Source organism: Quercus robur, chromosome 5 (genome assembly GCF_932294415.1).
Source record: "Quercus robur chromosome 5, dhQueRobu3.1, whole genome shotgun sequence".
In the NCBI taxonomy this organism is placed as follows: domain Eukaryota; kingdom Viridiplantae; phylum Streptophyta; class Magnoliopsida; order Fagales; family Fagaceae; genus Quercus; species Quercus robur.
The window spans coordinates 41,295,693-41,323,194 of record NC_065538.1 but is presented as its reverse complement, the minus strand read 5'-3'; the positions used below and the strand labels follow the sequence as shown (position 1 = coordinate 41,323,194).

General features: G+C 39.8%; 1 protein-coding gene and 1 non-coding gene across 2 annotated transcripts; one reads left to right on the top strand and one right to left on the bottom strand.

Annotated features, from left to right (window-relative positions):
• Positions 1-19,395: 19,395 nt before the first annotated feature.
• Positions 19,396-20,616, top strand: LOC126728184 (zinc finger BED domain-containing protein RICESLEEPER 2-like). The gene has a single exon (XM_050434049.1). The coding sequence runs from the start codon at positions 19,396-19,398 to the stop codon at positions 20,614-20,616; it is 1,221 nt and encodes a 406-aa protein (XP_050290006.1).
• A 4,511-nt stretch (positions 20,617-25,127) lies between these two features.
• Positions 25,128-25,200, bottom strand: TRNAV-UAC (transfer RNA valine (anticodon UAC)). Its single transcript has one exon. It is a non-coding gene; the product is annotated as a tRNA-Val (tRNA).
• Between the last annotated feature and the right edge of the window lie 2,302 nt (positions 25,201-27,502).

Genomic DNA, 27,502 nt, shown 5'->3' with positions numbered 1-27,502 from the left:
GCAATGAGATGGTTCAACAGCCTGAAGACAAACTCCGTAGGCTCCTACAAGCAGCTCACTCAAGCTTTTTGCTCCCGTTTCATTACAAACACCAGAGTCCCTCGACCTCTTAGTTCGCTGCTGTCCTTATCCATGCACGAAGGAGAAACCCTGAAAGCGTACTCGGATAGGTATTGGGAGGTGTATAACGATTTAGATGACAACCATGATAACGTCGCTATCAGCACGTTCACAAGCGGCCTCCCCACCGGGCATGGCTTAAGGAAATCCCTCACCGGGAAACCAGTTACTGACGTCCAACAGCTGATGGATAGGATCGACAAGTACAAAAGAGTGGAGGAGGATCAGCTGCAGGGGAAGGGAAAGGAGAAGGTCATCCCCTTTAAAGCAAATGATTTCAGAATGGAACGTCACAATCCTGGTCAGCCGAGGAGAGATTTTCCGCGACAGGCTGGGCAGAGCACCCCACAAACAGTGAATGCCGTATTCAGAGAGCCGGTACAACAAGTACTGGAGAAAGTAAGGGATGAACCCTATTTCAGATGGCCGGGAAAGATGGCTGGAAACCCTGCCAATCGTAATCAGAACTTGTATTGCCAATATCATCAGGACCACGGGCATACTACTGAGGACTGCAGGAATTTGTGGAATCACCTGGATCAATTGGTCCGAGAAGGAAAGCTACGTCACCTGCTGCACCCATCGAGCGGCCATCCCGGCCAAGCGACACAAGAACCTCGAAGGGACGTGCCTTTAAGACCCCCCACCGGGACGATACATGTCATCCTCGCTGCACCAGGAAGAACTGGGCCACCCATCCCCAGGGTATTAGCCGTGGACCACCTTCCCTCCGAGGGCAGACAAAGGGAACCCAAAAGGATAAAAAAGGGAAGCTCTTTGATACTGGGATTCTCGGATGAGGATAAGGGAGGAACAATTCAACCTCACGATGACGCCTTGGTGGTCACCTTGCGGATTGGGGGTTTCGATGTGAAAAGGGTATTAGTAGACTCTGGAAGTGCGGTGGAGATAATGTACCCCGACCTATACAAGGGGCTGAATCTGAAGCCAGAAGACTTGACAGCTTATGACTCCCCCCTCCTCAGCTTCGAGGGGAAGCTTGTAACGCCAAAGGGGCAAATCCGACTGCCCGTACAGACTGGGGCGGAAGTGGTGGAGGTGAATTTCATCGTGGTCGACGCTTATTCACCCTACACCGCGATAGTCGCAAGGCCATGGATCCACAGCCTAGAGGCCGTGACCTTCACACTTCACCAGAAAGTGAAATACCCATCCAGAGGACGAGTGGAAGAGATCCGAGGAGATCAGGCCGTGGCCAGGAAGTGTGTGGTGGCCGCCATTTTACATCAGCCCTTGGTCGAGACCTCGACCCCAAAGAGCTTATAGCAACCAGCCTCCTCGGCAAAGCAAGACGAGGGGCTGGCCGAGGAGATAAGGTGTGAAGGTTTAGATAAGGTTGCTGTCAGCAATGACCCGGAGAAGTTCTTTCAGGTCGGCTCTGAATTGCCCTCTCAGGAAAAGGAGGAACTGGTCAGATTTCTCAGAGAAAATGTCGACGTATTCGCTTGGGACGCCTACGATGCCCCTGGAGTTGATCCCAGCCTCATCTGCCACCACCTGAACGTCAACCCCTCTTCCACTCCGAGGAAGCAACCACCCCAACGCCCTTCAAAGGAACACGCTGGTGCCGTAAGAGACGAAGTGGCCAAGTTGAAAAGAGCAGGGGCTATCAAAGAGGTCTTTTATCCTGAATGGTTGGCGAACACAGTGGTGGTAAGGAAAAAGACGGGGAAGTGGAGGGTCTGCGTGGACTTCACGGACCTGAACAAGGCGTGTCCCAAGGACCCATTCCCCCTGCCCAAAATTGATCGATTGGTGGATGCAACCGTGGGACACCCTCGAATGAGCTTCCTGGACGCCTTCCAGGGCTATCATCAGATACCCCTTGCGCTAGAGGACCAAGAGAAAACGACTTTCATGACGCCCATCGGAAATTATCATTATAAGGTGATGCCATTCGGGCTAAAGAACGCGGGCTCAACCTACCAAAGGATGATGACTCGGATGTTCGAGCCGCAACTGGGCAAGATCATTGAGGTGTATATAGACGATATGGTTGTGAAGAGTAAAAGGGTGTCCGAGCACGTGCAAGACCTTGGAACAGTCTTCGCTATCTTAAGGGAGCACCGGTTGCAGCTGAATGCCTCCAAATGTTCATTCGGGGTCGGGTATGGGAAATTCCTAGGGTACATGGTCACCCATAGAGGAATAGAAGTAAGTCCTGACCAAATCAAAGCCATTAACAGTCTACAGACTCCTCGGAACCCGAAGGAAGTGCAGAAGCTCACTGGCATGATTGCGGCATTAAGCCGGTTCATATCACGATCGGCGGATCGATGTCGGCCTTTTTACCTCCTGATAAACAAGTGGAAAGAGTTTAAATGGTCGGAGGATTGCGTTCAGGCTTTCCAGCAGCTTAAGGACTACCTGTCCCGACCACCCATCATGTCCAGTCCGGAGGCAGACGAGGTGCTGTTTGCCTACATCGCCGTAGCTCCCCACGCCGTAACCCTGGTATTAATACGGGATGATAATGGGGTGCAGCGACCGGTGTACTATGTGAGCAAGTCACTACATGAAGCCGAGGTGCGATACCTACCCTTAGAGAAGGCAATTTTGGCGATAGTGCATGCAACCCGGAAGCTTCCTCATTACTTTCAGGCGCACACGGTCATCGTCCTGACTCAGCTTCCACTTCGAGCCGTGCTTCGAAGTGCTGACTACACAGGAAGGATCGCCATGTGGAGTGCTCTTCTGGGGGCTTTTGATATTAAATATATGCCCAGATTCTCCGTCAAAGGACAGGTCCTCGCGGACTTGGTAGCAGAGTTTGCTGAGCCCTCTATAGAAACGATGACCGAGAAGAAAGACCTGGGCGGAAAACTGGTTGGCGCGATTTCGGCCGGGGAAACCATGCATTGGAAGGTCTACGTGGATGGCGCGGCCAACCAGAGAGGATCAGGAGTTGGGATAGTTTTAATATCGCCAGACGGCGCTGTCATTGAAAAGTCATTAAGACTCGGATTCTCGGCTACGAACAATGAAGCCGAATACGAAGCCTTACTTCAAGGAATGGCAATGGTTCAAAAGTTGGGTGGAAGAGTAATAGAAGCCTTCTCGGACTCCAGATTAGTGGTCGGACAAGTGATGGGAGAGCTGGAAGCTCGAGATACTAGGATGCAAGAGTATCTGGGACAAGTCAAACGGCTACAGGAGAGCTTTGAATCCTTCAGTTTAACGCACATCTCCAGGAGCGTAAACACTCATGCAGACTCGCTGGCCATTCTTGCCACGTCCTCGGCACGTAATTTGCCACGAGTGATCCTAGTCGAAGATCTAGTTAAAGCTAGTCCCATCAGTGGAAACCCGACCCAAGTCCATCAGATAAGACAGAGCCCCAGTTGGATGGACCCCCTAAGGAATTTCCTCCAAGATGAGATCCTACCGGAAGAAAGACTAGAAGCCGAGAAGATACGTAGAAATGCTCCTCGTTTTTGGCTATCAGAGGACCGCAAACTTTATCGGCGCTCCTACTCTGGACCGTACCTGCTCTGCGTACATCCAGAAGAGTCCGAGTCTCTTCTTGAAGAGTTGCATGAGGGAGTATGTGGAAGTCACACCGGAGGAAGATCGCTGGCGCACAGGGCACTCACCCAAGGATACTGGTGGCCGAACATGCAGAGACAAGCCCAGGAATACGCTAAGAAGTGCGATCAGTGCCAAAGATTCGCCCCAAATATCCACCAACCCGGAGGGGTTCTCAACCCACTCTCCAGTCCATGGCCGTTCGCGCAATGGGGTCTTGATATTGTTGGACCTTTCCCCAAGGCTGCGGGGAACAAGCGATACATAATAGTCGGAACCGATTACTTCACTAAATGGGTGGAGGCTGAGCCTTTGGCCAACATCAGGGACGTGGTCGCCCAGAAATTCATCTGGAAGAACATTATCACCCGCTTCGGAACTCCGAGAACACTCGTTTCCGACAATGGTCTTCAGTTCGACAGCAAGAATTGTAGGGAGTATTGCCGTGAGTTTGGGATCATTAATCGATATTCCACCCCCGCATACCCCCAAGGAAATGGGCAAGTCGAGGCTGTAAACAAGGTCATAGTGAACGGATTGAAGAAAAGACTGGATGAGTCAAAGGGGAGATGGGTAGAAGAGCTACCGCACGTCTTATGGACCTATCGGACAACGCCGCGGCGTTCAACCGGTGAAACCCCCTTCTCAATGACTTACGGGGCTGAGGCTGTGCTTCCGATCGAGAACAATTTCCCCACGTTGAGGTCTAACTCGTTTACCCCAAGCGATAACGATGAGTTGCTAGGAAGAAGTCTGGACCTAGCCGAGGAAAGGAGGGAGAAGGCCACGATTCACATGGCCTATTATCACCAGAAGCTAAGACAAGGGTATGATGCTAACGTCAAACTGCGGCCTTTGGGTCCAGGTGATCTCGTGATGAGGAAGATTCTTGGCAACGCAAAGAACCCCTCTTGGGGCAAGTTGGGGCCCAATTGGGAGGGACCATACCGTGTCACATCCGTGGCCGGAATAGGCGCCTACTGCCTAGAAGATTTGGATGAAAAAGCTGTACCTCGACCATGGAATGTAAATAACCTCAGGAGGTATTATTATTAATAAGAATGGCTTAGCATACGTTCTCTTTCATGACTATTTGCCGCTTGCCAGTCTACATTACAATTATTTATAAGTTTTAAACAGAACCTAAGTCCTGCATGGCTCCTCGGACCACAGACTTGGGGGAAATTAATACTTAAGCCGATTATTTATAAGTTTTAAACAGAACCCAAGTCCTGCATGGCTCCTCGGACCACAGACTTGGGGGAAATTAATACTTAAGCCGATTATTTATAAGTTTTAAACAGAACCCAAGTCCTGCATGACTCCTCGGACCACAGACTTGGGGGAAATTAATACTTAAGCCGATTATTTATAAGTTTTAAACAGAACCCAAGTCCTGCATGGCTCCTCGGACCACAGACTTGGGGGAAATTAATACTTAAGCCGGTTGTTTATAAGTTTTAAACAGAACCCAAGTCCTGCATGGCTCCTCGGACCACAGACTTGGGGGAAATTGTTACTTAAGCCAACTATTTATAAGTTTTAAACAAAACCAAAGTCCTGCATGGCTCCTCGGACCATAGACTTTTGGGGAAGTTATTACTCATGACAGCTCATAGTTTTAAACAGAACCTAAGTCCTGCATGGCTCCTCGGACCACAGACTCTAGGGGAAATTATTACTCATGACAAGTCATAGTTTTAAGCAGAACCTAAGTCCTGCCTGGCTCCTCGGACCACAGACTTTTGGGGAGATTATTACTTGTGATAGATTGGGAGATTATTACTTAAAGGAAATCACTTTTAATACATGCGCACAGTCTAGCACCATCGCGACCCTCAAATGAGCAACCCAAAAACCCATTTTCATTTTGACCGTTTGCCTGTATCTACCTCGTTGCAAATGTTTAAAACAGAACGCTATTGACATACATTCTTAGTAAGCAAAACGAACATTTTATATTAATATTCCGAGTACATTAAAAAGAGAGGTCCTTACAAAAGAATGAAAAAACAAGACAACTCTCATTAAAAAAAAAAAAAAAAAAAAAAAAAAAAAAGGGGGCTAAGCCTTAGCGGGAGAATCTTCTTTCTGCTCGGGCTGAGGAGGAGGAACCTCAATAGTAGAGTCTGTGGCAGGATCCTTAGCCACATCAGGCACAAGGACGGCATCAGGCACCGCCAGGTCTTGCTCCGAAGCGACTTGGGCTTCATCAGGGTTAGCTCGGATCTCCGGAGGATAGAAGATGCTCTCGGGCAGTCTTAGGGCCGAATCCGCAGGAACTCCTGCAGCGTTGAGAGCATGAGCCCATGAAATGTCGCAGTACTCTCTGCATACCTCAGGAATCTCCTCAGACAGCCTGGCCTCCGTCTCTTCGGCCCCGAGCTGGCGAGCAGCATTCTTCTCAGCCTCTGTGGCCCTCGGATCAGCTGGGCCTCCTCCTTTACTAGCCTCAGCTCATCCTCTACCTTTTGCATGGCAGTCCTGAGATCCCGCACTACCTGCCTCTCGGTGGTGAGGTCGAGCTGCGTCGTGTACAGCTCTTTGCGCTGGTCCTCCGCCTGGGTCTCAGCACTCTTTAAACCAGCCTCTGCACTCTTGCCCCGGTTCTCCGACACCTTAAAGTCGTCCGTGAGTTTAAGGTGCTCGTGCTTGAGAGACCCCAAGGCTTTCTCCATCTCTGCCCGAGCCTGGGTCTCAGCCTCAGTCCTACTTCGGCTATCGCGGCAAAACTCATCAGCCACGAACACCTGTTGGGTAATCTGCGAACGAAACAAGAGTGTTACAGAAATCTAACAAAATAGGAAAATCAATAGAACAGTAAAAGGATTACTTACCAACGCGAGATCCCTTTTTAGGGATAGGAAGAGCTCGGGCTGAGTGCATCGCCTATAGGCCTTCATGTCCCGAGGAAGGAGTAAGGGTTGCTCTAAGGCATCCGCCACGTACCCTGCCCGTCCTCGGTTGTACTCTCGAACCGAAGCATTGTAGGAGATGGCAACCCCATCCAGCTCCAGCTTGGGGTTCCATACACGGGGGGAGGCGCGAACGTCAGCAAGGTTCTCCTCATCCCGGCTCTCCGAGGAGTTACCCCTTCTGCTCCTCGGCGCCCGCGTAGTCTTTTGCTGTTTGGTCGGCTGGACAGCCATCTCACCCTCCTCAGGGGTGTCAACCGGTCTCTTCTTCTTCAGGTCCGGGTTAACCTTAAGGCCAGGGTCTGAGACGCCCTGGGGGACCACAGGGGGAAGGGTTTTGACCTTTGATGGACTTGGTCCCTTCGATGGCTGAACCTTTGATGACTGACTTTTCCCCCGAGAGGACATCAGCTCCTTTAGAGACTTTCCCTTTCCTGCCATGGGCTCTACCTCTTTCTGAAGTATCGTCCGAGCAGATAACGATTGAGGGAACACCAACTGCGGAATGTTGGTCCTGCTCTACTTCGGGATTAAAAGACTCCACCAAGGGGTTTTGCTGAATTTCCTCCTCGAAGTAAAACTTATCTATCTCCTCTTCAAGGGAAAGACGAGATGATTCAGCCTCTTTTTCAACCAAAACAGCAGCACCAGGCTCGTTTACCGGAGGTAACTGCTCCGCTAAGTAGGGATTTCTGACACCTGGCAACACAACTGGTGGCAAATCGTGGTCAGCTAGGAATCCGTCCCGAGACACGTCAATTCTGGCCAGCCTCGGGCTGCCAGCCCTTATAGCGTGACCGATTGCCTGGAAAGCGCTGCTCAGAGGTTGATAGCCCAAAACCAGATAGGCCGCACGCAACTGTCCGTCCCCGGTAACGTAAATCTCCGACCTGAGAAGATAGTTTAGCGCTGGCACGTTCACAAGTCTTATCCGAGGAGCAACGTGATTTTTGTCTGCAAACAAACCAAGAAAAGTGAGGTCAGATCATGAAATTTTCCAATTACAAAGAAAGCAAGAAAAAATAACCCCTCAACACTAAATCCTTTCCCCAAAAAGGATCAATCCTAAAAGCGCCGCACCTGGGTTTCCTGCCCGAGTTGGACAGTGAATACCGTCGAACCACTCCCCAGAAGCAATGAGGAAGTCATTCTTCACGGTCTTATTGGAAACTGGAAGACAAGAGATCAACCTAACGTCCTCGTTTCGGGATTTAAGATAATACCCATCATCCCCGAGGCGGTGACATTCGTACAAATAAGCCACATCGTGCCAAGTGAGGCCTAGATTCATCCGCTCGTTTAAGACATCTACACAGCCTAGTATCTTGAACATATTTGGGGTACACTGATACGGCGTCAACCTATGGTTGAACAGGTATTCCCTTGTGATCCTGCGCATGGGAAGTGTCATCCCTCCCTCTATGAAAGCAATCATGGGGATAACGACTTCTCCCTCAACTCTATCGGTCAATATTCCTTCAAGAGGACAGTGCCACAGCCCAACCCTCGGGGGAATGTGGTATTTAGCCCTAAAGGCTTCCATAGCGGCAGGAGTTTTTACTAATTTTTCGAATCTACCCATCTGAACTGAACTGAGGAAATGAAAGTAAAGACTGAAAAGAAAAGTAGAGTCCGAGGAGGGAATTGAAACGGAGAGAAAGGCGAAATGTACTGGTACCTTCACAAAACGCTCAAGGGGACGCCTGGGAATCTCTCTTGGACGAAGCGCTTCAGAAGAACGGCTACGGCGGCGTAACGGACGCAAGTGTTCGTATATCTCTGGGATTCGATGGAGTTCTCTGGAGTCTTTTGAGGTTTGCAAAATGCAGATGAAAGAAGGAACTGAACCCCTCTGGCGTCTTATATAGCCGGGAGGAGAGAGAAAAGATCATCCCCGCCTAGAAATACGGGAAGAAACGATGGCCGTTCGATCCACGCCAAGCCGTTGGATGAAGGGAACATAACGCCTCCAGAAGTTAATGGCCACGTCTCGTAAATTGTGGCGCGTCAAAAGTAACGGTCCGCACGCGCGCCCCACGATCTCCTTATTTCCCTCCACTCACAAACATCAAAACCCCGCCTTTCCCCTTGGAGGGAGGTAAAAACCGGAGTTTTGAGGGGCTATTGTGGGGCCCGGCCCAAAAATGATGGGCTATTCCAAGCTCAGGCCCGTCCGAGGAGCGTCCTGTCCAACGAAAAGCCTCATATGAAGCGCTATTCAACCCCAATAGCGTCAAGGAAACCTGTCCGAGGAGTAACTCCTCCTCGGACATCGCGAAGCCCAGACGAGAAACTTGCCCCAGCCATTTCAGCTCGTCTTCCCAACATATAAAACGAATTAAATTCAAAATATCTCACGGAAGGCTACCACCACATTAATTGCGCCCCAACCACCCTCTTGGCCGCATTAATGAGGAAAAGACTCCTGAATAGTACCGCCTTGGCCTCTGCAACTCACAAAGGGTCTGATGAGGGCGTCTGATGGGACAGGTGCTCGAGTGGATGCTTGGATGATTAACAGGTGTAAGGCTGGGATGAAAAGAAGAAAAATATATAATGTAGTGGAGTCCCTCAAAGAAGGGGACGGGAGAACTGTATCAGGAACGAAAAAGAAATAAAATCAGACTTGAGAAAGATCCATTCTGGTGTTTTTCTATTTTCCTTTTGCAAACCATACTGCCCATGCATAAGACCGAACAAGTTCACTGAGGCCAAGTTCTTTGACCCATCCTCTACAAATAATTATTGTGGGTTGCGCTTTGGGCCAGGGCCTAATCAACACAAGTTGGGCCAGGAAAATCGTGTAACCACAGTAGTATAAAATTGATAATCTAATATTTGATATTTTGAAAAATAAGTTTGTAAAATAAAAAAATTGAACTCTTATAATTAAATAAATATAAATTTTTACGAATAATCGATAGAAATCAATTTCAAAATTTTGGGGGTCTAATATATTTGAGAGTACCTTTACGTTAGTTACCAACTTTGATATGAGAACCATGAACAAGTTTGGTTAAGCCCAAGCCCATTAACGTAACCCATCAGTAGATTACAAGCAAACCCGAGCATAACAAAAGCCCAAGAGCTTCTAAGTATGAGTTGTAAGTCAAGTTGGTTTGAGCTAAGGCTGGGCTCGAGGTTGAAAAGCTTGGATTCAGTTTGAGTGATACCTCAACTCAGAGGAGACCAACTCACCAAGGCTGAAATGCTACTTTTATGGAACCCTTGTGTTGCACGTGCCTAGTAATATAAGTTCAAACATAGAACTAGAACCCATATATAACACAAAGCAAATATGTAAATCATTTGATCTGTGAACCGCCTAGAAATTTTATCATCAATCAACAAGTTTTACTATTAATGAAGTTTAAATAGTATCCACCAATATAATATATTTCAAATATTATATATACAAGTATTTAGAAAGCATAAAATCACAAATTCAAATATATACAAGTACTTCGAAAACATAAGAATACGACATAAATTAGATATGGTATCCAGAAACAACTAAAAAAAAGTGGATTCTAAGAATGAATTCTCAAAACAAGTTTTCAGCTATTTTTAGAACAAGTTTTATAATATTAACCATACAAGCCCTATATTTTACAAGTAACGGAATAAAAAGGTAATAAACAAATAGAGTAGGGAAGAAAAGTATTTAGATCCAAATGCTAAAATGATATAAAGAGACAGCGAATGCGTTTGCAGGTAAGGATTCTCATATTTCATAGAATGAAAATCTAGGACATTAGTCATTTAATAAAAAAGAAAATTTATACCTGTTTGAGGGAATCCATGGTGAGACTAGTTTGGATCCAAGTCTACGTTTTAATCCTTTTTTTTTCTTTTTCTTCGCTTCAGCTGCAGTTGTTGACCAAGTCAGCAGTGAACAGTATACTCGTGCACTGTTTATGGGTCCCACAAACTTCACTTTTCAGCAACTTTTTTATTAAAAATGGTCCCATAGCACTATTCATACATTTAAAAATTATTTTACTACATTGTTTTCAGTTTTCAATTTTAGCAAAATAAGTTCTATCCAAACAGACCTTAGGACTATCAATAACATAGATGTAGCTTTACTGATGAAGACAAGTTTGGCCTCACCGCAGTTATCAAAACCACCAAAGCCACAACCTTACACTTTGGGAGCTTTGGGTGAGCTACCAATTTACCTGAGCAACCAAAGCTCCATCTATTTTTCTTATCATCAATTTATGCACAAACTAAGTACCCCTTCCCTGAACTCCAAGGGATTGACTTAGTAGTTATTAAGGTCTTATGAATTATGATATCCATGAGATCTTGGGTTTGAAATCTCTTACTAGTATCTTGGAGTCACCTCCATGGGATTTCTTCTTATAATAACCCGGTGTGTGTGAGACAAGGGAACTACACATGTCCAAGGGAATAGTCAGATACTCTCTATTAAATTCTTTGGGGGGGGGGGGGGGATGGACTTGAAACTATGAGAGAATGGACCTAAATTTTCCCGAAGACCCTAAACTAATAAGAGAGAACCTCGAGGAACCAAGACCCCACCCGAAAGGAGGGCCTAGTTAGAGACTGAGAAAGGATAAAAGAACCTCTCGTGGGAGAGAGACCAATCAGGCTCGTAATCGAGGTAATCCATCAAGCCCTCTTCCTGAGAATGCTATGGCTTAAGTCGCAAGCTCTCCTATCATCGCTTTCTCGAGGAGCCAGTTATGAAAAATGCAGAGCCCAATGCAACAGTCGCCTCCGCATTTAAGTCTATCCTCACCTAATGTCAGTTACATTAATTGCTGAATGACTGACCTAAACAGTAAGCCTACCTTCGTGATTAAAAAATGGCAGGAAGAGGCTCTTATTGGACAAGTATTGCACCTTTATCACTTCAAATGATTAAAAGACAAACAAACACAATTATTATAGTCAAAACAACCCCAAAATTGGATTTTGTAAGAGCATTAGCATTGGAGAATGCTAATGCCATATGTAAGAGAAATTTAGCATTTTAAGCTTCAAAACACTCTGCATCAGAGAATGCCAAACCCAAGTATTGCAAATTTTTTTGCAATACTGCTACAGTGCAATTCTATCTTTAGAATTGCACTGTAGCACAATTCTAAACTGAATATTAATTTTTTATTCCATGGTTCTCTCTCCTTCAGTCCTCTCTCCCTCTCACTCCCACTCTGTCTCTCCGTCTCCCACTCCATGCAAAGTCCCTCTTTCTCTCATCTCACATCTCTCTTTCTTGTTCAAGGCTTGCACCGGAGCTGGGTTGGGTTCGTGGTTTGATCTGGGCATGGTGGTGGGTTGGGATCGGTTGATGGTGGGTTTGGATTGGCGTGGATCGGCGGGCTGGGTGTGCTGGAGATGGCTCCGACGGGTTTGACAAAGGTTTGAATCGGAGAGGGTGGGTTGCTGGAGATGGCTCCGATGGCTCCGATGGGTTTGACAGAGGTTTGAATCGGAGAGGGTGGGTTGCTGTGTTTGACCGTGGGTTGCTGTGTCGTGCTTGGTCGGCGAGGTCTGGGTCTTGCTTGGTCGGCGAGGTCTTTGTCGTGCTTGGTCGGCGAGGTCTTGGTTCTGCGTATTGGTCGGCGAGGCCTGGGTTCTGCGTTTTGGTCGGCGTGGGTCACGGAGTGGGTTTTTTTTGGTGGGCAGTAGATAGATGAATGAGTAGAAAAAAAAGAAAAAATATATTTTATTGTGTAGATATATTATTTTAATGGGTAGAATAGAAAAATAAAAGTTTGGGATGCTGGAGGTATTGTAAAATAGGATGGTATAATGATAAAGTGGCTTTTTGGAATGGTAAAATAGAATAGAATTGGAATTTCCTGATGCTAATGCTCTAATAAACCCATTCATTGAAAAGGCAAACAAATCACGATGACTTGAGAATTAAGAGTCTTCACCAAGGTCTTCAACGTCACTCTCTCCAATACAATAATAACATATATATATATATATATATATAGTTTGTTGCCTTCTCGACTCGCGCTTTTTCTTGCAAAGTACTAAGCATGATTGACTCCATTGCCCATTGAATTTGTGCTCGATCCCAACACCTTGTTGAATTGAATGATGACTCGTGGTTGAACTTGCTACCGTAAAAGGTTTGGTTTGGCTACCCGTGTCCAACGGTCAGTCTCTATGAATTTTCTTCACCAGCAACAGCCAAACAGCTAGGACTTGCTTGACTTTGGGTTCTCTTGTTATGATAATATAAGCACAATTTATTTAGGTTCTATGGTGAATGATGAGGAAAAGGATATGCCACTACCAGCAGTTTGGGCAGACTTTTCTTCTAACAAATCATTTTTTAGTCTGTTTTATTTGGGCTTGTGAAAAATCTAAAGCCTAATTTTTTTTTTTTGATCGGAATCTAAAGCCTAATTTGAGCTAAGAGCTACATGTTGAAATAGCGGGTGACTAAAGTCATAATTTAATTTAAGGAGCAATTATTACTTTCTTCTTCTTTTTTTTACCTTTTGTTTAGGAGTATTAAAAATGTTGTTTTTATTGACTATCAAACAGCCAGCAAGTTTTTCAAGTACATCATTTTACAATACAAGAAAAAAGAAAAAGAAAAGAAGAATGTAAACTCTCCTTAAGCCTGCCGATAGATGAGGGAAGTAGCTAGAGTAGTTAAAATTGATATTGGGAGGAAAACCAAGCAAGATCCGTGACTTAATTATTTGCTAAGTAATTGATTAGAGGAAGGAGATGAGTATATCAATAATATTTTTCAATCTTTGAACCATTTGGTATTTGTTACTTAAATTTTAGGTTTTTTAAAATTCATTGTAGATGTCAAAACTTGGTGTAATGGTAAGAGCATTCACATTAGTCCATGTATAATAGAAAAAAAATGTAGAATTTACATAGTTTTTGCCTAAAAGTGACTTTACCATGTAAATTTATACTGACACTATTCATTCTGCATTTAGTTGTTTATTCTTTTTTGACGTATTTTGAGGATAAAAGAAGAGAGTGGATGATAGTTGTTGTGTGTGAAGAAATACAAACAATTAAAAAAAAATCAAGAAAAATTATATTTTAATGAAATATAGTATAAGATTGATAATATGATGTGTGGTGTTTTGAAAAGTAAGTATGTAAAATAGAAAAATATTGTTTATTACTTTTTTTTTTTCACTTTTTGTTTAGGAGTATTAAAAATATTGTTTTATTGCCTAAAATTGACTCACATAAATTCGCGTATAATTGTGTAAATTTATAAATTTTCTACAATAACTATATAAATTTATATTGACACGATTTATTTTGAATTTAATTGCTTATTATTTTTTTTACGTATTTTGAGAATGAAAAAAAAGAGAAACTATTAAAAAAAATCAAGAAAAATTGATATTTTAATAAAATGTAGTATAAAATTGATAATTTGATATTTTAAAAAATAAATATGTAAAATAGAAAAATTGAATTCTTATAATTAAATAAATATAAATTTTTGCACGAATTAATGATAGAAATCAATTTCAAAATTTTGGGGGACTAATATATTTGATAGTACTTTTACGTTAGTTACCAACTTTGATATGAGCACCATGAGCAAGTTAGGTTAAGCCCAAGCCCATTAACGTAACCCAGCAGTAGATTACAAGCTAACCCGAGCATAACAAAAGCCCAAGAGCTTCTAAGTATGAGTTGTAAGTCAAGTTGGTTTGAGCTAATAAGGCTGGGCTCGAGGTTGAAAAGCTTGGATTCAGTTTGGGTGATACCTCAACTCAGAGGAGACCAACTCACCAAGGCTGTAATGCTACTTTTATGGAACCCTTGTGTTGCACGTGCCTAGTCATATAAGTTCAAATATAGAACTAGAACCCATATATAACACAAAGCAAATATGTAAATCATTTGATCTGTGAACCGCCTAGAAATTTTATCATCAATCAACAAGTTTTACTATTAATGAAGTTTAAATAGTATTGAGCAAAAAAAAAAAAAAAGTTTAAATAGTATTCACCAATATAACATATTTCAAATATTATATATACAAGTATTTAGAAAGCATAAAATCACAAATTCAAATATTTACAAGTACTTCGAAAACATAAGAATACGACGTAAAGTAGATATGGTATCCAGAAACAACTAAAAAAGAGTGGATTCTAAGAATGAATTCTCAAATATTTACAAGCCCTAAATTTTACAAGTAACGGAGTAGAAAGGAAATAAACAAATAGAGTAGTGAAGAAAAGTATCTAGATCCAAATGCTAAAATAATATAAATAGACAGCGAATCCGTTTGCAGGTAAGGATTCTCAAATTTCATAGAATGAAAATCTAGGACATTAGTCATTTAATAAAAAAGAAAATTTATACCTGTTTGAGGGAATCCATGGTGAGACTAGGACTATCAACAACATGGATGTAGTTTTACTGATCAAGACAAGTTTGGCCTGGCCCCAGTTGTCAAAACCACCAAAGCCACAACCTTACACTTTGGGAGCTTTGGGTGAGCTACCAATTTACCCGAGCAACCAAAGCTCCGTATATTTTTCTTATCATCAATTTATGCACAAACTAAGTACCCCTTCCCTGAACACCAAGGGATTAATTTAGTAGTTATTAAGATCTTATATTTTTCTTATCATCAATTTATGCACAAACTAAGTACCCCTTCCCTGAACACCAAGGGATTAATTTAGTAGTTATTAAGGTCTTATGAATTATGATATCCATGAGATCCTGAGTTCGAAATTTCTTACTAGCATCTTGGGGTTACCTCCATGGAATTCCTTCTTATAATAACCCGGTGTATATGAGACAAGGGGACTACACATGTCCAAGGGAATAGTCAGATATTGAAAGAAATCTAGATACTCTTATTTATATTATTATTAAAAAAAAAATGCCCCTTCCCTGAATTTTTCTCTTTAAAAAAATTAAAATTAAAATTTCCAATAGACATAATTAATCATAATCACATAATAACATATAATAATACTAGTAACAATACAACCAATCCAAAACCTGATGTTTAACCCAAAAATAAATTTGAATACAACTCTCTATTAAATTCTTGGGGGAGGGGGAGATGGACTTGAAACTACGAGAGAATGGACCTAAATTTTCCCGAAGACCCTAAACTAATAAGAGAGAACCTCGAGGAACCAAGACCCCACCCGAAAGGAGGGCTTAGTTAGAGACTGAGAAAGGATAAAAGAACCTCTCGTGGGAGAGAGACCAATCAAGCTCAGAATCAAGGTAATCCATGGAACCCTTTTCCTGAGAAGGCTATGGCTTAAGTCGCGAGCTCTCCTATCATTGCTTTCCCGAGGAGCCAGTTATGAAAAATGCAGAGCCCAATGCAATAGTCACCTCCTCATTTAAGTCTATCCTCACCTAATGTCAGCTACGTTAATTGTTGAATGACTGGCCTGAATAGTAAGAACACCCTTAAAAAGCCTACCTTCATGATTAAGAAATGGCAAGAAGAGGCTCTGATGGGACAAGTATCCCTCAAAATCTGACTGAGAGGAGAACAGTTGGGAAAATAGTGGGTTGGCTATAAAAGGAGAAGGAAGGCAACAGGTTGGGGGTTCAAAAAAATTGAGGGAAGAGTTAGGAGCAAGAAAGTAAGGAGACTTCTTATGAGTGTTTGCCCTTCTATGTATTTATATACATATCTGGAAAACTTAATCTATGTATTAAAAGCTGAGATACAGTCCTTTCTACTTTTGATTATCTGTTTAGTTCTCCCATTGTGGATTTCCATCCCATGTATCTCATAAATTAGTTGTGTAGATCAAGAATTTCAAAAGTGCTTCCAAGTTCTTGTATTTTTGTGTTTTTGACCCCCACAAATTCCATTTTATACAATTATACATTTATTTTCAATTGATTTCTTAAAAAACTGCATTCAAACTTCACAAAGTGCAAGTAAAACTAATAAAAATTACAGAAAAGATAAAGAAAAAAGAAAAGAGGTTTCATTGTGCAATGGTAATCTGAGTTTGGATCCTTCTTCTTCTTCTTCTTCTTTTTTTGGTGATTCGCATATTTGTTTTACAGAGAATGCTTGGCATTAGAGGAAAAAAAAATGCATCAAAAGCTTTTGAGAAGGGAATAGAGGACGTAGAGACTAGGCCTGTCCAGCGACCCTTGTAATCCGACCCGCCCGACCATATCCGCCCGACCTGAAGGCCCACGGGTGAATCTGAGTGCATATACGGGTCGAATACGGTTGTTGTTTTAAGAGAAACCAAATAATCGGTTCGGGTTTCGGGTTACACAATAAAAAATCCGAATAACCCGACCCGACCGAATATTTGATAAAATAAAATAATAAACCACTCAGTCTCAGTCTGATATAAGTCATGTCGTCTCTCGTCTGGGTTGTGGGTAATGTGCTGAACTGGGCACAACTTCCCAATTTCAAATCCAACCATTTAAATTTTTTTTTTTTTTTTTTTTTTTTTTAAATTTTAAGAAAGAGCTGTTTAAGATCAACGGTTATAAATATATTACTCAATCTACTCTACAGGCTACAGCAATACAGCTCCTAGCACAGCACAGAGAGTCAGAGATTTCAAAATCAACGGTTCAAATTAAATTAATATCAAAATCTAACGGTCACAATTAAAGATGAAATATTTGATTAGATATCACAATCTTAACTCATATCCCAACACTCTCTCTCACTATTCAGAGTTCAGTCTTCACCGAATCAAGATCAAGTGATCAACAGCCTCAATCTCTCTTCATTCTTCACCTAATCACTCTCTCACCATATCCACGGCTTCAGACCTCAGTCACTCTCTCTCTCTCTAATCGCAATCTCATACCTCTCACTCTCAAAGTAACGTTCTCTGCATCTCTCTCTCTTTCTCTATCTCAGATTCTCAATCTCAAATCGTCAAAACCTGGAATCTCTTCACCAAATCCTCTAGTCTCACACGAATGCTCTCTGCCTCTCACTCTCTAATCTCTACAGTCCCTTCACCAATTTCATACGAAATCTCAAGACTCAAATCTTCATCAGTCTTCAATCTTCACCCTTTAAAAGCTTGCATCTTCGGTCTTCTCACCAATGAACAGACCACACTCTCAAACTCTCAGTTCTCACTTTGCCTCTCTCTACTCCAAGGTCCAAACCCTAACTTCTCACTACAAGTTCTTCACACCTAGCCGCCGCCGCCGCCGCCACCACCAGCAGCCACTCCTCTCCCTGCCGCCGATCATATGGGTTGAACCTAGGGTATGTGTTCTCCTTTTCTCATCTCTCTTTTTTTCAGTCTCTCATTGATTATATATGTTATGAAAATCTACTGTTAAAATCAAATAAACCCTAAGTTTTATAATTTGAAACCCTAACTAGAAATAGTTGAAACCTTAACCATTTACTTTTGTTCTTTGTTCTTTGTTCAGTAACTTAAGTTGTTTGATTAATTTTGTTCCTATTTAAATTTTATTCAGGAATTGAAAGTTGTACATGTGGGGTTTTCAGTGTCTTCAAACTTGAAATTAACACCCACGGTTTTTTAAGGTATGATTTTTGTTTCCCTTTGTTTTTTGTGTTCAAAGTTGGGATTTTGTTCTTTTTTTGTTAGAGACGTAGAGTTGATGCATGTAACTTAAGCTGTTGTGGATGTGTTCAATGTTTCAGCTTTTATTATTTAGTAAAATTTATACTGTTAAAAATCAAATAAACTCCCAAGTTTTTTTTTCTTTGTTTATTTGTTTGATTAATTCTGTTCCTATTTTAATTTTACTTAGGAATTGAAAGTTGTCCAAGTGGGGTTTTCAGTCTTCAAATTCATAACTCCAACACCCCTAGTTTCTTTAAGGTATGATTTTTGTTTCCCTTTGTGTTTTGTGTTAAAAGTTGGGATTTTGTTCTTTTTTTTTTTTTTTTGTTAGAGTTTTATGTAGAATGCTGTTATCTACATTCAAGTATCAAAGATTTTCGTTTTTGGTTTGTTTGATTATTATTATTAATTGTTAGTTTGCTAATTTCTATGTTTGATTTTTTAGGTCATGGATTCCTCCACTAATGCTCCCTTTGCTACCACCCAAGCGGATGGTGCTGCTGCCACCCAAGCAGATGGTGCTACTGCCACTGCCACCCAAGAGGCTGCTGCTGCAACCCAAGCTGAAGCTACTGATGGTGAGTTGCCCCTAGTTCCACCTAGTGTAGTGAGTAAGACTGGTACTGGTAGTGGTAGGAAAAAGTCTTTAGCTTGGAATCAATTTGAAAAAGTAAAGGTAGACGAGGGTGTCACTATGGCTGTATGTAATTATTGTAAAAAATCATATCTGGCTGATAGTAACAGTTGTGGTACTAGTAATTTATTAGCTCATGTGACAATCTGTCCTAAGAACCCTAATAGAGAAGATAAAGGGCAGAAAACCTTGGCTTTTGAACCCAAAAATGATGGAGATGAAGGGTTCAAACTTGTGTCAACAACTTTTTCTGTTGAGGCTTCTAGAAAGGCACTAGCTGAAATGATAATAATTGATAAGTTGCCTTTTAGGTGTGTTGAGGGTTATGGGTTTAAGAAATATGTAACTACGTTACAACCTAAGCTTCGTGTAAAAGATATTCCATCTCGACAAACTGTGGCTAGAGATGTAATTGAAATTTATAATAGTGAGAGAGAGAAGCTAAGGAAATCCTCGAAGGGTTGTAGGGTGTCTTACTACGGACACATGGACTTCTCTACAAAATTTGAATTATATGTGTCTCACATGTCACTTTATTGATGATGCTTGGAAGTTGCATAAGAGAATTTTAAATTTTTGTCAAGTTGAAGATCATAAGGGGGAGACTATAGGTAGAAAGATTGAGATGTCTTTGCGTGAGTGGGGTATTGATGGCATATTCACTTTGACAGTGGATAATGCTAGTTCCAATTTAACCACAATTAAATTTTTACAAAGGGTAACAAAAGATTGGAATGGGACAGTTTTAGGAAATGAGTTAATGCACATGAGGTGTTGTGCCCATATCCTAAATCTCATTGTTGGGGAGGGTTTGAAAGAAATTGATGCATCTGTTGCTAGGGTGCGTGAAGCTGTGAGGTATGTGAAGTCCTCACCTAATAGAAATCAAACCTTTAGGAATTTTATGGAGAGGTTAGGTATGGAGTCCAAGAGTCTTCTTTGTTTAGATGTACCTACTAGGTGGAACTCAACTTACCTTATGTTAGAAACTGCTGAAAAATTCGAGAAAGTATTCCTTAGGATGGACTTTGAAGATGATGGTTATTCATCATATTTTAGGAGCAAGGAAGATAGTGGTGGTTTGGGATCTCCTTGTATGAGTGATTTCCAAAATTGTAGGGCATTTGTGACTTTCTTGAGGCTTTTTTACAATGTAACAAAGAAGTTCTCTGACTCTTTGTATGTGACCTCAAATGCCTTTTTTGATGAAATCTTTGTTATTCAGGAGAGTATTTCTCATTTAGTTAAATCCCAAAACACCCTCTTGAAAAACACAACCACAAACATGCAAACTAAATTTGAGAAGTACTGGAGGGAAGGTGATAAGATTAATCCTCTTTTGTATGTGGCTGTTGTTCTTGATCCACGAAAAAAATTGAGGTTTTTGAAGTTCTCTTTTTCTGAAATTTATGGGAATGAAGTGGGGAGTGTGATGGTTGATAAGGTGAAAGCTTTTTTGATGAAGTTGTATACTTTTTTCTGTTCTGTTAATTCCCCAAATGTGGAAGAACCAAGTGGGGGTGAGAGGACACCAATGGTGGTAGGTGATGCAAGTGATCCATATGTGATGGTTCACTCTCGGTATGAGCTTTTCTTAGAAGTTGAGCAATCTATAGGTTGTAGTAATGAGGTTGACAAGTATTTAGCTGAAAATTATGATGGTAGAAGGGATGGGAATTTTGAGGTGTTGGAGTGGTGGAAGGACAATTCTAGTGGTACCCAATGTTGTCCAAAGTGGCTAAGGATGTGCTGGCTGTACCAGTTTCGACTGTTGCATCTGAGTCAGCATTCAGCACTAGAGGCCGCATTGTTGATCCATTTCGAAGTTCTCTCTCTCCTCTCATAGTTCAAAACCTTGTATGTGCACAAAATTGGCTTCAAGCCACGGTACCAATTTCTCATTGCCAATCAAGGGATGAGGTTGAGGCATTGGAGGAGGAATTTCATGATTTCGGTAATATGTTTAAATTCTAGAACCTATAGTCTATGTCTCATGTTCAAACAAAATTTAATATGTTGTATTTATTTCCTTTTTTTTTTTTTTTTTTTTCTAGTTTTAAATCAACAGTCATCATCAAGTGCATCAGCAAGTACCAGCTCCAAATTGGGTTCTAGCTTAGGCAAACGACCCATAATTAGTGTTGAAGATTGATAACTGAGTTGGTATGTTATTACCTTTGGCCTCTTACTGTTATAAGCTTGCTGGCTTGCTGCCCTTCATATTTGGTCTTGTATTTGGTAGTAATGTATTATTTGTTAAATATTTTTTTGTCTTTTGTAGGCGGAATCACTTATTTTGTGAAGGAGGCAGAACCTTTTGGGAACATTTTGGAAGCTTTTTTGTAAATTGCTTTTCTAACAATACTAGTCTTAATGCTTATAGGAAAGAAATCCTAGGAATCATATAGGTTTTCTTTTCTATTAGTTATAAGCTTGAGAATTTGTCATTTAATGTTTGGGAAAAGCTTTTTTTTTTTGGAAATACCTGTTGTATTTTATAATTTGTAATTAATTATATTGCTGGGAACATTGTATAGCCAGCAAGGTTGCTGCCTTATGATTTACTGCCTTTTGGAAACATTGATTTTACTGCCTTATAATTAATCACTTGTTGTGTGGTTGTTGGAATGGAAATACACGTTTTGTGTATTGTTTTGCTATTTTGTCCAGGTTATTTGCTGTGGTAATTTTTGGGTAGTTAATGTGGCTGTTTAACAAGTCACAGGTGGTGAAAATAGGATTTTGTGTTACATGTGTTGTGCTCTTTGTTTAGTTTTTGTGGTCCATGTGTGGAGGCTGATCGGATGTTGTAAAAATAGGTTTATTTTGTGTTATTGTGGGGTATTTTGTTCAGGATATTTAATGCTTAACAGGTGGTAGAAATTGGCTTATTTTGTGACCTTTGGTGAGGTTATTTTTCCAAGAAGATTTTGTTCTGAAGGCCCAATATATTTGGAAGTGAAGTTGCTTAATTTTAGTTTAGTTGAAAGCCCCATTTTTTTTAAAAAAATTAGGGAAAACGGAGGCCCAATTTGTTTTATATGGAAAGTTAAAAAATTATGACACCCAAATAATTTTTAAAACTGCCAACTCCTTAATTTGGGCTAAAAGGGCTGATAAAATTTTACCTACAAAAATTTCATATAAGTTCAAAAACTGGGCCCATATTAATGGCCCAACCCGCCTAACCGACAACTCCGACCCGCCCATCCGGTGACCCGAAGCACCGGATCCGACCCGACTATTCGGTCGGATACGAGTCTAAAATTCATCCACCCGATTCAAACGGGTCAAGTTCGGTTCAGGCCCAAACCCGAACTGACCCGACCCGTGGACAAGCCTAGTAGAGACAATCTTGTTGAGTGTAAGAGGTTCATTTGGGTGAAGGGTTTTAGACTTTTTGTGTTTCTGGTGTTGCTAATTGATCAATGCGAATGAGGGAAAGAAAGGGATAGGGGAATTGATCAGAATTCTAAATAATATACTTTTTTTTATAACTTTCCAACATTTTCATACTAAATTTTAGATCATAAATTATTACTTGTTCTAATTTGAATTCATAACTGAAATTAATTTTTTTTCCAACTAGTAAAAGCTAATAACAATCTACCAATTAGAATTTATTATGAAAGTATTACAAAAATATTGTGAACATAACATTTCTTATACTTTTAATATATTAATTATTTAAATTGGAATTGTTGCATAGTTATTTGGTATAAAATAATATATTCTTTTTCAAAATCGTGTTTGAAAATAACAATTTTCTAAGTATAGTCACCCTATATGTGAATTGCAGGTGGTTTGATGTCTTATTTAAAGCTTTTAAGTAAAGATTTAATGAATGATTTAAGCTGTGACATGCCAAACTCATGCATTGCTGAAAACTGCTAAACCACACCTTTCCATCCTCCAAAATACAAGTCCTAAAACTTACCTAATGAAAACTCATGTACTTAGTCCATGAATCAGAGCTCAACGCGATTTTACGTCTTGACTTGTTAAAGGTGACATGATTTTCATGAAATATCTATTGCTTCTAAGAGTATTTGCCATGGGGTCCCAAACTTTGGCCTAAAATCCAACCTTTTGAATTTGTTTGCTACATGGGAAGGTCACAAGCACGTGGCAATGAGATCAAATAGTATATGATTAGTTGAACAACCCTTCCTTTAGGTAAAAGTGGAATGGAGAGGATGGAAAATAAATTAGAGAAAAATGGAGATAAACCTGACTTATGGGTGCTTTGTTAAGGAGAAGAGGAGGATGGAAAATTGATAGAGTGTTTTCTCTCCGAACTCACCAAAATTCTATCTCCCTATTATTTGGAGAGATAATAGAGGGGGGACAATAGTTACAGACTTACAGTCAATGACCAAACTCTCTCCCTCTCTTACGTGTGCTAGACTTACTCTTTTATTTTTTATTTTTTTTTGGCAATGTGTTTCCTAGGCATGGGCGTGGTGATGGTACAAGTAATAAGTTCTTTTGTTTCCTTCTTTTTGTTCTCTTTTTTTTTTTTGGAGGGGGGTGTTAACTAGACGTGATATATATTCTTTTTTTTTTTTTCTAGGCATAATTTTTCTTTTTTAATGAATTTAGGTGATTGTCTTTTATTTAATTTTTTTTGGTTGGTTGTTTGCCATTTTTTATTTTTTAATTGAACATCATTTTTTAATAAGAGTGTTTGAGTAAATTTATATAAACTCATTTTTTCCATCTCTCCAATTTTCCACCCTTAACCAAACACAAATAAGGGAAACTAAAATCTTTTCTATCCTCCCACTTTTTCAACTCTTCTTTATTTTCTATCCTCCCACTTTTCTATCTCTCCAACAAAACGAACTCTTAAGTTTTTCTTATTAAGTATTGACGTGACCTAAGTGACTTTCTTGCCCAACCAACCAATTTGCCTTGTCTAATAAAACTTTAAAGTCAAGAATGCATTGGTCAGCCTTAGGAATTTGTCGCCCCGATAACCCTAAAATCTTGTTAAATAACTTGAACTTGGGAACCGAATTTCTCACACAAAAAAACCCATAACGGGACCTATTATGTAAAGAGAGAGAAATTAATAAGAGACATGAACTTGAAGTATTAAGTAAGAGAGAATAGGTTCATAAGCCCAATCCATGAAATGAGGGAAAATTTCGGGTCGCACATTCCACATCATGTAGTGAAGGCAAAAATGGCCCATTACCATCAATTTTCAAAATAATTTGCCCAGAAACACTGTTTCCAAACTATATAGCAATATACCACTTTTTTAGGTACTTGAGCATGCCAAGCTCGAGTACCATGTTTTTTTAATCCACTATCGCCCCATATTCAAGGAGCCCTATAGTGGCGTTTTTAAGCCCTATAGTGACGTTTTCGGGCCCTATAGCGGCGTTTTGCTGCAAAGTTTTTTTCATAAGTCCCCATAACAGGTTAAGGGGCCCTATAGTGGCGTTTTTAAGCCCTATAGTGACGTTTTTGGGCCCTATAGCGGCGTTTTCCTGCAAAAATTTTTTATAAGTCCCCATAACAAGTTCAAGGGGCCCTATAGTGGCGTTTTTTGGCCCGAAAACGTCACTATAGGGCTTAAAAACGCCACTATAGGGCTCCTTGAATATGGGGCGATAGTGGATTAAAAAAACATGGTACTCGAGCTTGGCAAGCTCGAGTACCTAAAAAAGTGGTATATTGCTATATAGTTTGGAAACAGTGTTTCTGGGCAAATTATTTTGAAAATTGATGGTAATGGGCCATTTTTGCCTGTAGTGAAGCTCATAGCATATAAAGCTCATATTGTGAGGAAAATCCGTGGGTTTGTGAAACCCAATTTGTGAAGTAAAGTTAGTTGTGTTTTTTGAAAGACCCATTGCTTACAAATAATGGGCCCAAGTGGTGTTGTATCAAGAAATGGCTGGAGTTTTTTGGGGTTTTGTACAAAATAGGACCAAAACAGTATTTTATGGCTCCCGGCTCAATTAACTATCATGCGGGAAATTTCAATTTATTATTATTTCGTTATATTTCCTATATCTAAGATTTGTAGTATAAATGTAAATTACATGTAGTAGCTTCATTTGAATAATATAATTCTTCTATGAAATTAATATTTCCTTATTGTGAATTTAAAAAGATTGGTGATGGATTTAAGGATTATTTAAGCGAAAATTTGGCTATGCCTACGGCTTTCCGACTTTAAAAAAACAAAATAAGCATTGCAGTCTCAAACTCTACCTACAGTCTAAGACTCTAGAGTGTAGAGAGGTCAAGACAAAAGACTTGCAAACTCGATGAATAACAAGACCTGCATTTCGCTTAAAAAAAAAAAAAAAAAAAAAAAAATTGTAAGTAAAGTTGATAAGTTGTTGCTGCCCAGGATCGAACTGGGGACCTTCAGTGTGTAAGACTGACGTGATAACCACTACACCACAGCAACTCGTTGGAACAAAATGCAATTAATTATTATCTAATATATATGACCAGCGTATTACAAATTCAAACATTTCACTTCTGATTTTCGTAGAATTCTTTTAGAAAAATAAATAAATTTCACCATCTAAAGGATAACGTGAAAAACGAGCATGTTTTTCTCGTTGTTGATAATTTAGTAATTACAATAAAAAATAGAATATTTAAACCATGAATGTCCTGTACATACCAAAAGGTAAGGGGTGTCAATTCAAGTTAGTGTTTCGTGTCAAGGTAAAGGCATTCAGCTAAATGACTCAACCCAAACCCGACCCATTTAAAAATCGTGTTATGACCATTCAACCCTAACTCGATCCATTAATAAAGCAAGTTGATACAATACAACTTACTTGACATACTTAATAAACAAGTTGTATTAGGTTAACATGAATGTAAAACAACTCATTTCAACCCTCTTAATATTAAACATGTTAGGTTGACACAAATTCAATCCATTTAACTTGCTTAAAAAGGTGATTGATAAAAATTGTTATAAATTTAATAAATAACAAATTTAATACAAAATTATAATGTCAAAACACCTATTAAGCATACAATTTGAAAGTTAATAATAACATTAAATACTTAAAACACATTGTCCAAAAGTTCAAAAACATCAAAGTACTTAATAAATATTAACTCCATAGTGTAGTACCATCCATCTAGAAATAATTTCTTTATGGTTTGTAAAGTTTCAACTTACAATTATATTACTTATAAGTAATTACTCACTTTTCTTTTTAAATATAAAATACATGTTAGATATAAAAGGTATTTGACAAATCTAAAATAAAATGAATATTTATTTGATATATGTGTTAAACAAGTTGTGTTAAATGAGTCATTTCGATTTGACAAGAATAAAGCATGTCAAACGTGTCAATTGCGGGTTATGTGACCTGACTCGCTTATGACATGTTTCTTATAATGTCATTTTCAGGTCAATTTGTTTATGACCCGAACCTGCTATGGTACAACCCTAACTTGTAAAAATCCGTATTGTATTCGTATTGTGTTCGCGGGTTCTTGTCAAACATTAACAGCCCAATTTGAGCTACAATAAAATTGGTAATCAAGAGATCAAATTTTATTATTGTGAATACACTATATTTTTGTTCATTATTCTTACAAAGTCATGTACTACAAGGAAGACTTGTTTCCTTTAAAAAAAAATTCCACAATAGTATTCGAAAGTGATAGTTAGACTTTAGGATTCACTTTAATGGTTTCTTTATGGAAAAATCTTCATGCGATTTGTTTTGTCAAAAGCTAGCTTGGTTGAATTATTTACTTCTAGAGAATATGGAGGAAGTTCTCTTATCTTTTTATTGGATGTGAATTTTAACAAATTTATCGTTAGATTACATGTTCTTATTATATCCTCTAGATTTAAAAAAATAATAATAATTAAAGATCAATAGTTATGTCATCAATCAAATATTTAAATTTCAAGTTTTTATAGTCTTAAATTCTGTATAAAAAATATATGTATAATCGAATAATAATTAACATATGATTTGAATGAAATTTGACATCAATGTTAAAACATAAAGAACGTACGGTTAAATTTTCAAAATATATAGCCATATTAATTTTTTAGTAGGAATTTAAAGAGTTTCTCTCTAAACTAATTTGAAGATAAACCTTATCCAGAGATTTGCATATGGTTAGGTGTGTAAGCACGTATAGCATTGGGGGGCCATGGTCCCTCCAAAACAATTGAGGTCCCTTATAATAGTATATAAAAAAATAAGCTGCAATTCTACAAAAATAAGTTGGGCTTTAACAATTGTAGCAATTGCAACCCCCCCCTAAATTTTCATGGAACCCAGCCCTTTGAAATCTTGCAATGATTCATTGTTAGTTTTTATGTTCACACTGCCAAAATAAAACAAACGCTTTTAACAAAACCTAATAAATGCCTAGTTGCCATGTTTCCATCCTTTTTATATTTTATAATAAGAATGCAAAAGTACTATGTACTCTGTGTTCAATTTTGAAGTTCATTGTGCACAGTGCAATACTTGAAACTATGAGGTTTTATCCGCCCACAAATTTGATTTTTTTTTTTCTCTCTAGCTGATAGTATCTTTTACTCTTGGATTTAGGTGCTTGATAAGTTGTGCTAACATTGAATTTTTATTTTATCTTTTTCTAGAAGAAAATTTAGGTTGCAACATAGATTTATTTATTTGAAGATTTGAATAGGAAATCCTATAGAATTGATAATGAATAAATTTTATTCTATGAAAGATCAACGTTGAACATAA